Source organism: Epinephelus fuscoguttatus, linkage group LG20, assembly GCF_011397635.1.
Source record: "Epinephelus fuscoguttatus linkage group LG20, E.fuscoguttatus.final_Chr_v1".
Classification (NCBI taxonomy): Eukaryota; Metazoa; Chordata; class Actinopteri; order Perciformes; family Serranidae; genus Epinephelus; species Epinephelus fuscoguttatus.
The window spans coordinates 19,575,382-19,588,738 of NC_064771.1; the positions used below are offsets into that span (position 1 = coordinate 19,575,382).

A 13,357-nucleotide genomic window follows, 5' to 3' on the forward strand; every position below is an offset into this window, starting at 1 on the left:
GAATTTCATGAAATTAGGTTTCTTTACCATAAATTGCAAAATAAAGTAAAACTTTTGGCAATGACTTGGAATTAAGTTGTCTTAAATGTTGTACCACAGCATTCGGTGATGATTTATACTTTATGCTTTATAAACAGTCAAACCAGGAAGACAACAAATGTCATTATGTCGCTATTAAATATTTGAAAAAGTTTCAAAATAGTATCCTGGCTAAACTTTGACATGTACCACTGTGTAATAATCTACCAACACGTTCCTGTTATCTTAACTACAGTCAAAATGATTCATAATTTTGCCTGTTTTTTTTTTTAAACTAAAAAATGAGGTATATTTTAATATAAATAATGTTTATTGAACATGTATTCCAAAAAAGAAGTAAAACGTGCTGAAATAGTTGGATTGAAGCTAAAAAGCTGTGACACAGTGATAATTTATACTTGCTGCTTTATAAACAATCAAACAAGAGGACAAAAGTCGACAGGAAAGTAATGCAAAAGTTTAAATAATTTTTAATATATTAACTGTATGTCGTAACTTTTTAATGGTTAAAATGACTTAAATATCATATATAAAGTATGAGTGACAGAGACACACTAATGCAATAAAATAAGTAGTAAAATATTTCCAAGTACTGTTTTAATTTTAAATATGTTGAATACCCTTTGGGTATCAATCAAACATAAAAGTGGTTACAAATAAACAAAATATACTCTGTTATACAAAATAGAACATCAGGCAATTTCAATGTAGAGTAAACATTTTACACAAATTACACTGAAATACATAGAGGGACCTAACACCATAATTTGGAGAAATACTCATTACATTTCATTAGAACAACAAAAAAAGCTCATCTCATTTGCAAAACCTGTGTAAATCGTGACTCATTATAAACCCTTAAACACATTTTACATACACATGATCACTTGTAAATTCATAGACGAGCCAGATATTAACACGGCAAGAGAATGATATTAAACAGCAAGTCATTTCTTGGCTTCAATGCTATTTAATCAGACATTCTTAAGTGAGTAATACTTTAATTGATTGAGAATAAAAATATTGAGAAACCTTTCAAAAGACTAACAGCATATTCACGTCCCCAACTTTTACAAAGACTAGTCAAGGAAAGACAGGAAAGATGGATGACAGCTCACAGCTGGTCAGCATAGACTTTATACTACTACACATTTCTTCAGCCAACCGCTGTGCTTCTGTTTATACAACTCCTCATAACCTCATATAGGATATTAAAGGTGCACAGTTATTTGGGGGTGGGGGAGGTGTTTCCAACACCAAGTTTTTGATCTGGTTAAATGTCACTGTAGAGTAAACTTCTGTGGTTCCTCTTTAATTGAACCTTCTTCCATCATCATGCACGTAGTAAGGGTTGCTGTGGCCTTGGTTCTGAGTGTATGGGTTGATCTGAGGTCGAGTCTGGGCATAGGGGTTGTTCTGGGGTCGAGACTGAGCGTAGAGGCCGTTCTGGGGTCGAGCCTGAGCATATGGGTTCATGTCATTATGGTCGTCGTAGAGCCGCTACAAGGAAAAGAGAATTTCTTAATGAGAGAATTGCAAAACCGAGCATGTTCATCCCACATCCTCTTCTCTTACCCTGCTAAATATTTGAATTTCTCTTTAGCTCGTTCTCTTCCATTAACTGAAACCCTTTTAGGAAATACCTTTACATTTTATACTTCTTTAAAGGTCCAGTGTGTAGGACTTACTTCCTCTTTATACACCAAACCCACACAGAGGCATACTCACTGGGTTCCTCCCCGCTGGTGCCAGGTTTTGCCGATAGCTGCTCTGAGTCATCTCCAGGTTGGTCCTGCTGTCCCAGCTGTTGTTAGTTGTGGCCCGTGGGATCCTGGGCACCCCAGCATTGGTGAAGGCTGACAGGCCGTTGGCTGACCCATTAAATGAGGCTGCCTGGCTGTTGCCTAAGCTGCTGTTAACCAATGGTTTCTTGTCTTGAGGGTGGCTGACGTAAGACTTCCCAGTGTCTGCATTTTTGTCCTTCTTGGAGCTCTTCTTTGAGGATCTAACAAGATAAAACAAAAGTATACATAACTCGTACTGGGTTACATAGAGGCTAATGTGTAGCCTGAGTTACAGAGAAACATGGCGTAGGTGAGTAAACAGATGAGAAACTCACTTGCGTGCCACAATAGGCAGAAGAATGACTGTGATGAGCAGCAGTCCCCCGAACACGGAACCGACGATTACCAGTGACAGCTTCCATGCTAACAAAACACAATGACAGGGACATCAATAACGAGGCTAAGCAATTCAAATGACTTACAAAATCGATTATGTGTTTCACAACAAAGAAAAACCAAAGTCAAAGTAATCAACTTCACAGATTTCAAACATCAAAGTTGCTTTACAGGTCTCATGTGAAAGCATTTTGAATTTCCTCATGTGACGTCACTTTAGTCGGCATCTTAAAATATTGTAGAAGGCTTGGACACAAACTCCTTGCCCTCTTTTAGCACTGAAATGATGTTGCCTCTATACATATCTGCTCAATAACATGCAGTTGGCATACAAATTAAATATATGCATAAACAACCTCTGTGTGCACTTCTGTTGCCCTTGAAGTGCACGACCATGCACAGATATTAATGGAATATCAATTTTCTAATATCTAATGTGTTGATTATGTTTCCCCAAGACATATATTGCACTTGCCATGAGTTGCATATGAACATGATTTTAGGAGGTAGTGGATTGAAGATTTGTATCAGTAGCTTAAGTTACTTACTATCCCTCATGGAGTAGCATAACCGATTTTTTTTTAAATGTGTTGTCAACAAGTTTGTATCAGTTTCTTATGTTTATTGGTTTGTTAAAATAAAACAAACATTATCATTATGTCTTTTTGATGCTGTTGTCTTTGCCTTTACTGTCAAACACATGCTTTATACTCACATTCCCTGCAGTTAAAGCCAGAATAACCGAACGGACAACTGAAAGACAAAAAAATGGTTCATTTTACAATTTCATTTACACCCAAGCTCTGGTCATATTCTCAGACTTTCTCGCCTCACTATTATTTGCATGAAACATTGTTGAAAATTAATTCGATCGATACTAACTGTTACATTTTTCAGAACATGCCATAACATTTAAGCACTTACTCTACACATTTTTCGGAGCCCTGAGCTTTTTTACCGCTGGGACAAGCTGGAAAAGTAGAAAAAAAATAGGTTGTTTATAGTATAGATAAAGAACTGTTATTATACAACACACAGACACTTAATCACTTCCACTCACTAAATGCCCTTACCAATGCACATGCGGTTACTAAAGTCCGTCTTGATGTAGTTTTCCATACATTTACAGCTAAAAGATCCATCTTCTTTGATGCATTCCGCAGTATCCGCATCACAGGGCTTCTTCTCCTCACACAGGTTTGAAGCTTTAAATAAAGAAAACAAAAGAAGATAGTCAATACACCTAACTCGAATCAGTACCTTAGTACAAAATAAAAAATAACTACATGATCTGAACTGTGTTCAGAATGCTGACAGCAGTAATATCATTATCAGTAAGACATTATTACTCGTTAGCTGAATTATACTCTGCAAAGGTCACTATGAGTGCAATAATGGATTGCCTGAAAATACACGGATAAACTTTTCAGCACTTTGGCAGAAAAACAGTACACCAATGTTTTAGAAGTGTCGCCAATTATCTTAAGCCACGCCACACGCTGCTACACTCACACTTATAGGGTAACTTTGGTATTTTTCAACCTGGACCCTGTATTCCTATGTTTTTGTGGCTGAAGTGACTAAAAGGAACAGCACTGAGTGAGAGTGCTGCATCCGGCAGCCGTGCCAGTGCAATGTAACAACCTACGAAAAGTTTGCATCGTCAGTTTACATCTGCTGAACGTGCTTGTTGTTGCCACTGACAGGCTCAGATTATTATTATTTTAAATGTCTGAAGACATTGTGTAAAGGATCCCTACAGAGATAGACCTAGATCCTTTTTTGTTGAACCAGAAAAAGCTCTGAAAGCACCATTGCCAAACTCTCCAGACAAAAATTCATTTTAGCGTGTAAAGAGCCAGCCTATTTTCACATCTAACAAGGTGGATTAAGTGGGGGTGGAAATCACCAGAGGCCCCATGATACAATATTATCACTTTACTTAAATCATGATACAGCATTATTGCGATTTTAGGATTTTGAGTATTGCCATAACATATATTGCAATTTATCACCCTTTCCAGCTGCAAATTCTTTCCCAAAAAGAGAACTTTGTCAACATCTATTTTAAGATCTAATTTTCAGTGACTGGCTTCACTCACTCCAATCTCACTTTATTCTTATTGCAACAAATTGTATCAAGTGGCCTGTAAAATCAATTGATTTAATTATTTGTTTCTGTTGACTGTGAATGAAGTGTGTTTAAAATTATAACATTATGGTTTATTTAAATGGTGTCGGGTCAGTTTGACAATGGTGATTTCAGGGCTGTTTTTGGTTTAACAAAAAGGTCTATCTCTGTTGGGATCCTTTCCAAAATGTTGTCAGACACTTAGAATGATAACTTGTCCCTGTCAGTGGCAAAATAAGCACTTAGAGAGGACGTATATTGATGGTGCACAAAAGCCGGCTGCAGCCCCAAAATTCAGAATTCCCTAAACAGGCTTTGTAAAAATACTAGTTGTTGCAATTTATTACAGTAATAACAGGAAAATTGCATCATAGATAAACACTAAACATCACTACACTACTGTACTATCTCATAGAAACACTAAAAACATTTTGATGTCAATCCTCTCATCAAATATTATAAGAGAACTTGTTTAATTACAGTAAGTGATATGATCACTGGGCCAGAATAACCCCAAAGTGGGTGTAGTTCATAAAACATCACAGCAGTAGGTAGTTCTGCATTTCACAGCCCTAATAGCAACATCTACAAACAAAAATGTTTGAAAGGACTAAACAAAACCATTTGTAAAGGATACATTTTACATTAGTTACCTTATTTCGGACAGGACTGTGGACGTAGCACACAGCCTTAAATATAACTCTTCAATTATGTTCTACCTGAAAACAAATCTACATCTTGTGTATTATTTAGATTAAACTCACCATCAAACTACATAAAGAATGGACATATAGTTAAAGATAAACATACCAGTGAAATTGGAACCTTCCAGTACACCACCCGCTGCAGCCAGCTTCTCTTCAATGACTGATTCTTTGATGGGAGCATTAGCTTTGAAAATGATCTCCACAGTTGCACGGATTCCAGGCTTTGACCGTGACCATAATTTAGTGACTGCAATGGGCCTATAAAGACAAAGGTCACAATTAATAGGGATTATATTCTGCAGTTACTAAGTGTAGTCTGCTATATGTGTACTGTTACAAGTATGGTTCAAGATAGACAGACAGTCAAATGTAACTCTGACTTACTGAAGCTTCAGTACTGTACAATTAGAGTAACCATCATCACCAAAAACTGCTGACATCTGTGTTAAAAAGAAAAAAACAACAACATGTAGTTTAGGCCATCATTAGATTGGGAATCGCTAACACATTTAGATTAGGTTTACTCCTGTGATTTTTTGTTGTGGATAGAGTGTAGCAACATAGTACATTCATTCTGAACTTGCATCAGGTTTAAAACCTTTCCATGGCACAGGTGACTCAAATCACTGTTGTAAGTGAACTCCAGAAACAGTTCTTTATGGTATTTTTTTTTTTCATCAAAAAATATTATTGTCTTTAAAGCCAGCGTTGGTAACTTTTCTGAAAACCAAAACTTTATCCTGAAAGAAGCACACGAGACAGTCTGTGAAAAAAAATCATGTCCACCCTCTTCTTCCTATTGCCTCTAATGACATTTGTTAGAATTGACCATGGCGCACCAAAAACAAGTCCCCAAAGCAGCCGTCAATCATGCCAATCACACTGATCACTGTTAGTGACATTTAGTCAAACTGTCAAGCTAGGCAGTGCAAATCAAATATGAATCAAGATTCTGTTACTGCATTGCCTATTTTTCACCTCAAATGTTTCCAAAAACGTATTTAAGTGTACTGTTAAAGCTTTAAAATGAGTTTGTGACCTGGCTGCCATGTTGTATACAATCGACCTATGTACCAAACATTTTACAGCTAAACAGTACACAAAAATATGCTTGCAGTAGCTGAATCTTGATTCATATTTGATCAGCGCTAACTAGCTTGACAGTTTGACTACAATTAACAGGCAATGATGGATATAATTGACAGCTGCGTTAGAGACTCACAGTCTCTGAGTGAGGCCTCCTAGCAAAGTGGATGAGGGATATTTAAAGAAAAAACATACAAGCAATGGATGTAAGTTTCCTGAAAGGTGTTTACAAAATTGAAAAAAAGCCACATAAAATAGAAATTACTGCTTACCTCTGCATAAATTTGTTGCGCAACGTCTTGAAATGCTTCTGATGTCGAGTTAGCCATAGCTTCTTTGTATGGTAGTTTAGAAAGGCCTAGTTGTCCGGGGAAAACTTTAGCTAAAACAGGAAAATATAATCTTAGTTTTATGCCCACTCTTGACATAACCATTTATTTAAAAGAATAAATCCACAATTTTGGAAATACGCTTATTCGCTTTCTTGCAGAGGGTGAGATGAGAAGATAAACCCACTCTCATGTCTGCCCAACAATTAAAGGCTACATCCAGCAGCCAGTTAGCTTAGCATTTAGACTGGAAACGGGTGAACCGCTAGCATGAAACCTCCCCTGCTTGCCCAGCAGCCTCACAGTAATGACAGGAATCATGAAGTCACTGTTCCTGTGCAAGATGTAGTCCTTCAAATTCCAACTATTTGTTCTTACACCTTTATTTTGGCAGATTAAACAATCAAAATATAATAAATTGATTTAGCAGTGCAAGTAAATGGATTTTGTTACATTTTCACAGAGCCAGGTTAGTTGTTTCTGCCTGTTTCCAGTGTTTCTGCCAAGCTAAGCTAAACTAAGTTAACGGCCTCCTGTTAATATATATTTACTTCTAATCTAACTGAATTGATTGACTGAGCACTGGTCGTCTTAACGACAATCTTCAATGTCATGTTCATTATTACTTTTTCAATATCTTGCAATATTACTTATTACTTTATCAGTATTATGCACATTACTCATCTATTCTAGTTTTATCTTAGTTTACTTACTTTACTAAATGTGTTTTACTTTTTGTTGTTACTCTGTTAGGCACTTGTATTAGCTTTACTCTACGCTTTACAAATGTTACTCTATGGTTTCTAGTCTTATGTTGCTGTCATTTTTGACCCATCTCTGACACAAGCATGTTTTTTGGGATTAATAATTCTCTCCTCCTCTCCTCATCTTATCTTATCGGTGCTTATCATTTTTGATGGACCTGACACTACCAGACTCCAATGAATCTGAGCCAATTATAAATAATCAACTAACCAGGTCCTCCTACATCCCACTGAAACATGAAAGCCTACACTTGCGTATTGTAATTCATTAAGTCACTTTCTCATGGAGTGACAACCTCATAGAGGTGTTAAGCACACTTACCACTCTCACATGTGCCGCTGCCATAATTGTAGTTACCAGCCAAACATGAGCATACAAAGGTTTCATTGTGACGAGGCAGGCAGGTGCTCCCATCGCCACATGGGCTTCCGTAACAAGGGCCTTTAAAGTCAAAGGAAAAAGAAAAACACATCAAAATGAGCATTTACAGCTTTGTGTGAGCATCTATAAACAATGGCATGTTAGAGACAAAGGAAATTACAGTCTTTGGACATATGTGGAATGACCTGGGGGCTTTGTGGTTGTAGGAACTGCTGTAGTTGTTTTGCCTGCTTCAGGTGTAGTAGTTGGACCTGCTGTAGTTGTTTTGCCCGTTTTAGCTGTAGTAGTTGGACCTGCTGTAGTTGTTTTGCCCGCTTCAGCTGTAGTAGTTGGACCTGCTGTAGTTGTTTTGCCCGCTTCAGCTGTAGTAGTTGGACCTGCTGTAGTTGTTTTGCCCGCTTCAGGTGTAGTAGTTGGACCTGCTGTAGTTGTTGTAGGCGCTTCAGTTGTAGTAGTTGGTGCTTCTGTAGTTGTTGTAGGAGCTGCAGTTGTAGTAGTTGGTGCTTCTGTAGTTGTTGTAGGAGCTGCAGTTGTAGTAGTTGGACCTGCTGTAGTTGTTGTAGGCGCTTCAGTTGTAGTAGTTGGTGCTTCTGTAGTTGTTGTAGGAGCTGCAGTTGTAGTAGTTGGACCTGCTGTAGTTGTAGTAGTCGCAACTGTGGTAGTAGTTGGACCATTGTAGTTAAAACAGCACAATATAGCAATTAGTAAACAATAACCTGTCAGTTATCATTGAAATTCCAACAAATTAAACAACAAAGAAAATCAACCCTCCCAGAAAAGATCAATTTAACAAGTCAGGCATGATTATCTATGAGATGGCAAAGGTTACAAGAGTAAAAGATAATAATTTATCAGTTGTGAAAAAAAGCGAGAATGTTTATCACAATCAACTAGCTTCATTGTAAAGTTATAGCAATATCCCTGTAAAATAACTCCCAAAAGCAAATGCCAGCCAGCGTCATATTGAAATACCCTGTGATTAAATTATATACAGCTTCATGATACAGTATGAACTACGGCTGTAGTTGTTGTAGGCGGTGTAGTTGTAGTAGTCGGACCTGCTGTAGTTGTTGTAGGCGCTTCAGTTGTAGCAGTTGGACCTGCTGTAGTTGTTGTAGGCGCTTCAGTGGTAGTGGTCGGACCTTCTGTAGTCGTTGTAGGCGCTTCAGTTGTAGTAGTTGGTGCTTCTGTAGTTGTTGTAGGCGCTTCAGTTGTAGTAGTTGGTGCTTCTGTAGTTGTTGTGGGTGCTTCAGTTGTAGTAGTCGGACCTGCTGTAGTTGTTGTAGGCGCTTCAGTTGTAGTAGTTGGTGCTTCTGTAATTGTAGGAGCTGCAGTTGTAGTAGTTGGACCTGCTGTAGTTGTTGTAGGCGCTTCAGTTGTAGTAGTTGGTGCTTCTGTAGTTGTTGTAGGAGCTGCAGTTGTAGTAGTTGGACCTGCTGTAGTTGTTGTAGGCACTTCAGTTGTAGTAGTTGGTGCTTCTGTAGTTGTTGTAGGAGCTGCAGTTGTAGTAGTTGGTGCTTCTGTAGTTGTTGTAGGCGCTTCAGTTGTAGTAGTTGGTGCTTCTGTAGTTGTTGTAGGAGCTTCAGTTGTAGTAGTTGGTGCTTCTGTAGTTGTTGTAGGCACTTCAGTTGTAGTTGTTGGACCTTCTGTAGTTGTTGTAGGAGCTTCAGTTGTAGTAGTTGGAGCCTCTGTAGTTGTTGTAGGAGCTTCAGTTGTAATAGTTGAAGCTTCAGTTGTAGTAGTTGGTGCTTCTGTAGTTGTTGTGGGTGCTTCAGTTGTAGTAGTTGGTGCTTCTGTAGTTGTTGTGGGCGCTGCAGTTGTAGTAGTTGGTGCTTCTGTAGTTGTTGTAGGAGCTTCAGTTGTAGTTGGTGCTTCTGTAGTTGTTGTGGGCGCTTCAGTTGTAGTAGTTGGTGCTTCTGTAGTTGTTGTAGGCGCTGCAGTTGTAGTAGTTGGTGCTTCTGTAGTTGTTGTAGGAGCGTCAGTTGTAGTAGTTGGTGCTTCTGTAGTTGTTGTAGGCGCTGCAGTTGTAGTAGTTGGTGCTTCTGTAGTTGTTGTAGGAGCTTCAGTTGTAGTAGTTGGTGCTTCAGTAGTTGTTGTGGGCGCTTCAGTTGTAGTAGTTGGTGCTTCAGTAGTTGTTGTGGGCACTTCAGTTGTAGTAGCTGGTGCTTCTGCAGTTGTTGTGGGTGCTGCAGTTGTAGTAGTTGGTGCTTCTGTAGTTGTTGTAGGCGCTTCAGTTGTAGTAGTTGGTGCTTCTGTAGTTGTTGTGGGTGCTTCAGTTGTAGTAGTTGGTGCTTCTGTAGTTGTTGTAGGCGCTGCAGTTGTAGTAGTTGGTGCTTCTGTAGTTGTTGTAGGCGCTGCAGTTGTAGTAGTTGGTGCTTCTGTAGTTGTTGTAGGAGCTTCAGTTGTAGTAGTTGGTGCTTCAGTAGTTGTTGTGGGCGCTTCAGTTGTAGTAGTTGGTGCTTCTGTAGTTGTTGTAGGCGCTTCAGTTGTAGTAGTTGGTGCTTCTGTAGTTGTTGTGGGTGCTTCAGTTGTAGTAGTTGGTGCTTCTGTAGTTGTTGTGGGTGCTTCAGTTGTAGTAGTTGGTGCTTCTGTAGTTGTTGTGGGTGCTTCAGTTGTAGTAGTTGGTGCTTCTGTAGTTGTTGTAGGCGCTGCAGTTGTAGTAGTTGGTGCTTCTGTAGTTGTTGTAGGAGCGTCAGTTGTAGTAGTTGGTGCTTCTGTAGTTGTTGTAGGCGCTGCAGTTGTAGTAGTTGGTGCTTCTGTAGTTGTTGTAGGAGCTTCAGTTGTAGTAGTTGGTGCTTCAGTAGTTGTTGTGGGCGCTTCAGTTGTAGTAGTTGGTGCTTCTGTAGTTGTTGTAGGCGCTTCAGTTGTAGTAGTTGGTGCTTCTGTAGTTGTTGTAGGAGCTTCAGTTGTAGTAGTTGGTGCTTCAGTAGTTGTTGTGGGCGCTTCAGTTGTAGTAGTTGGTGCTTCTGTAGTTGTTGTAGGCGCTTCAGTTGTAGTAGGTACAGCTTCTGTAGTAGCAACTGTGGTAGTAGTTGGACCATTGTAGTTAAAGCAGCACAATATAGCAATCAGTAAACAATAACCTGTCAGTGATCACTGAAATTCTAACAAATTAAACAACAAAGAAAAGCAACCCTCCCAGGAAAGATCAATTTAACAAGTCAGGCACGATTATCTATGAGATGGCAAAGGTTACAGGAATAAAAGATATTAATTTATCAGTTGGAAAAAAGCGTGTATAAAGCATATGCCAGCCAGTGTCATGATGAAATATGCAACCAGCCAACCACACCATGGCGTGTGGTCATGACATTGGATAAGAATGCCTTGCCGTGCTGGATAATTAACAATATTTTGCTTCTGAAATCAGAGAAGGGCTCTGACATTACTGCACAATACTTGTTTAATAGCAGTGAAACTGCTGTCAGTGTTGAAATACTCATGTCAAACCTGAGGAAGCATCTGGTTAATGTAACTGCAATCAGTCATGTCAGACAAGTCAAATCAATCAAAAAGTAATGTAATACTACTTTGATAGAGTTATTTAAATAGTTACTTTACTTATTACACATTTAACAGGGTAAAGACTAATCTATCACCCATTACATTTCAAAAGTAACTAATGAATGAATGAATGAATGAATGAATGAATAATGAATTATTTTTGAGCAATATAACATATTTATACTGAGAATGTAAGGAAATGCCTTAATGAAAATATATCAAAGACATAAGTTGAAATATAACTCACAGTGTTATAAATATTTCCTTCATGTATGCAAATTGAATACAAAACAAGGGTCACATAAAGTCTCTCACACTAAATAGGTCGATTAAAAATAACAGGTCCTTCGTCTGCACCATAAAGCTCATTTAAAGCTAATTTATGTTTCAAATGTAAAGCATTAACCAGACTGGAGGGTCTAAGTGGTACAAAGATACTTCCTTGACTGGAATAGACTTCTAAAGGAAGGTTAACAACAGGATCATAACATAAAGTCAAACCCTCTGCATCGACAGAGTAGTTAAATATTTACATTTTATTGTGTCTGCACCAAACCAATCCTGAGGTAAAAAAAAAGAAAAAAAAAAGGTCGTTACTCCAAGCTTGAAGCACCTGTGTAAATTGTGTCTTCGGACTAGCTGAATGTCATGGTTTTAAATTTACAACAAAACTGAGGCAAACACATAAAGTGTGACAACAGGCTGTTGAGAGAATGGATGCACTGGTAAATACATGCACAAAGCAAATCATCATCAATTGTAGCTTTCCATTTCACACAGGTATCACTGGATTGAGATATAATAAGCCATGCAATGTGATAAATAAAGCATCTTTATATCTACTATTTAATTAAAAAATATTTATAGTCAGCTGTGTGGTGAAAATATCTTTGCTTTGGGTATGAAGTGGCTTATTCTAATCTAAAATCCAGTGACACTGTAAGAATAATCAATATAAATTGACCGAGAGACAGAAAATTTCCTTTTAATTCTAGAGTTTACCTGATAATTTAACCTGTGATCATCTGTGCTATTTCATTTACAGACAAACTTTAAACTTGAATGTTTTAGGATTAAAGTTAATGACAAAAAAAAACAACTTACCAACACAGGCTGCAACTAGCCCAAGGACACAGAGGAGTTTGAATTCTCGAGCCATTGTAAAATAAATTAGAGGCAAAACTTCACCACGAGAAAGAAAGCTAGAGAGGGCTATGAGTGGACGAGACTTTAGGGGCTCAGATGTACTCCGCTGGCAGTTTTAATCATTAGCCACTCCTCCGGGGGCGGCACTAAGTGCTAAAGTACATTTCATGCCCAGAAGAGACTCGGAGGGCCCACTTTCCCTGTCTACCTAATCATTTATCTCCCATGACATAGATCTGTCTCTGTCAGTTTCTTTGTTTTTATGTCGAGAAAGAGTTTCAGATTTAAGAGCTGCATAAAGGCTGAGACAGGGGTGATTACAGTCATCGTAAACACTACCTCAGACAAATTTCATCAAAGCAAAATGAAAAGAAGAAAGAAAAGAAGAGCTAACCGTGCTGTTTGTTTGACAAGTGATCTCTCAGCAACTGCTTACTAAATCATAGAAACCCTCTTAAAATTACACTAGAGAAGATGTTAAAATAACATCCTCATTGCTTTTAGAAAACCCGACAGGGTGCCCCACTAATTTTATCTGTGGGCCAACCTTAAAGTCACAATGGATATAGCTCATTGACTGGGGTGGCCACTCAAGGGAGGTTATGAATTGATGCTACCATACATGACATAATCAAATCGATAATATTACCTTAAAGGTAACGATTGAAATGTATTAACAGTAATGCTATGTAACTAGTGAAAAAAATGAACTAAAGCAGAGGTCAGGTCACATTCCTCCAACATCACCACCACTCAAACCTTCGCATGAGGTACATTAGATAATATGAAGCCATCAAAAACCTGAAATTGATATGTAATTAGTTAATCATTACGTTTGTGTACCACATAGATTAACACATGCTGTACATTTCTATTTTTTTCTTGTATCTATTTGCTCATAGGTGTATAAATACTGTACCAACAAAATGTCTGGTTTGAAATTCTACATTCAAACATATTGGATCTTGTAGGGCCCCGACACACTACGCCAACGGTCAGTGAGTGTCTGTTGCCCTAGTTTTTGAGATGCCTCCTGCATCGGTGGCACTAGCCTGCCCTTGTCGGCTGTGATTTGGCAGACAATCATGT

General features: G+C 38.3%; 1 protein-coding gene across 2 annotated transcripts; it reads right to left on the minus strand.

Annotated features, from left to right (window-relative positions):
* Positions 1-493: 493 nt before the first annotated feature.
* Positions 494-12,385, minus strand: LOC125881190 (mucin-5AC-like). 2 transcript variants are annotated; one of them, XM_049564235.1, is made up of 13 exons: positions 12,227-12,378; positions 8,968-10,638; positions 7,804-8,247; positions 7,559-7,678; positions 6,416-6,525; positions 5,442-5,497; positions 5,161-5,315; positions 3,293-3,424; positions 3,144-3,189; positions 2,935-2,972; positions 2,159-2,246; positions 1,768-2,044; positions 494-1,539 (listed from the first exon to the last, which is right to left on the minus strand). In XM_049564235.1, exons 1-13 carry the CDS (start codon positions 12,279-12,281, stop codon positions 1,351-1,353), a joined length of 3,381 nt encoding a protein of 1,126 aa, XP_049420192.1. In that variant the 5' UTR covers positions 12,282-12,378; the 3' UTR covers positions 494-1,350. The 2 variants fall into 2 exon arrangements, with proteins under 2 accessions (XP_049420192.1, XP_049420193.1); XM_049564236.1 differs by lacking the exon at positions 8,968-10,638 and having other exon boundaries at positions 7,804-8,271; positions 12,227-12,385.
* Between the last annotated feature and the right edge of the window lie 972 nt (positions 12,386-13,357).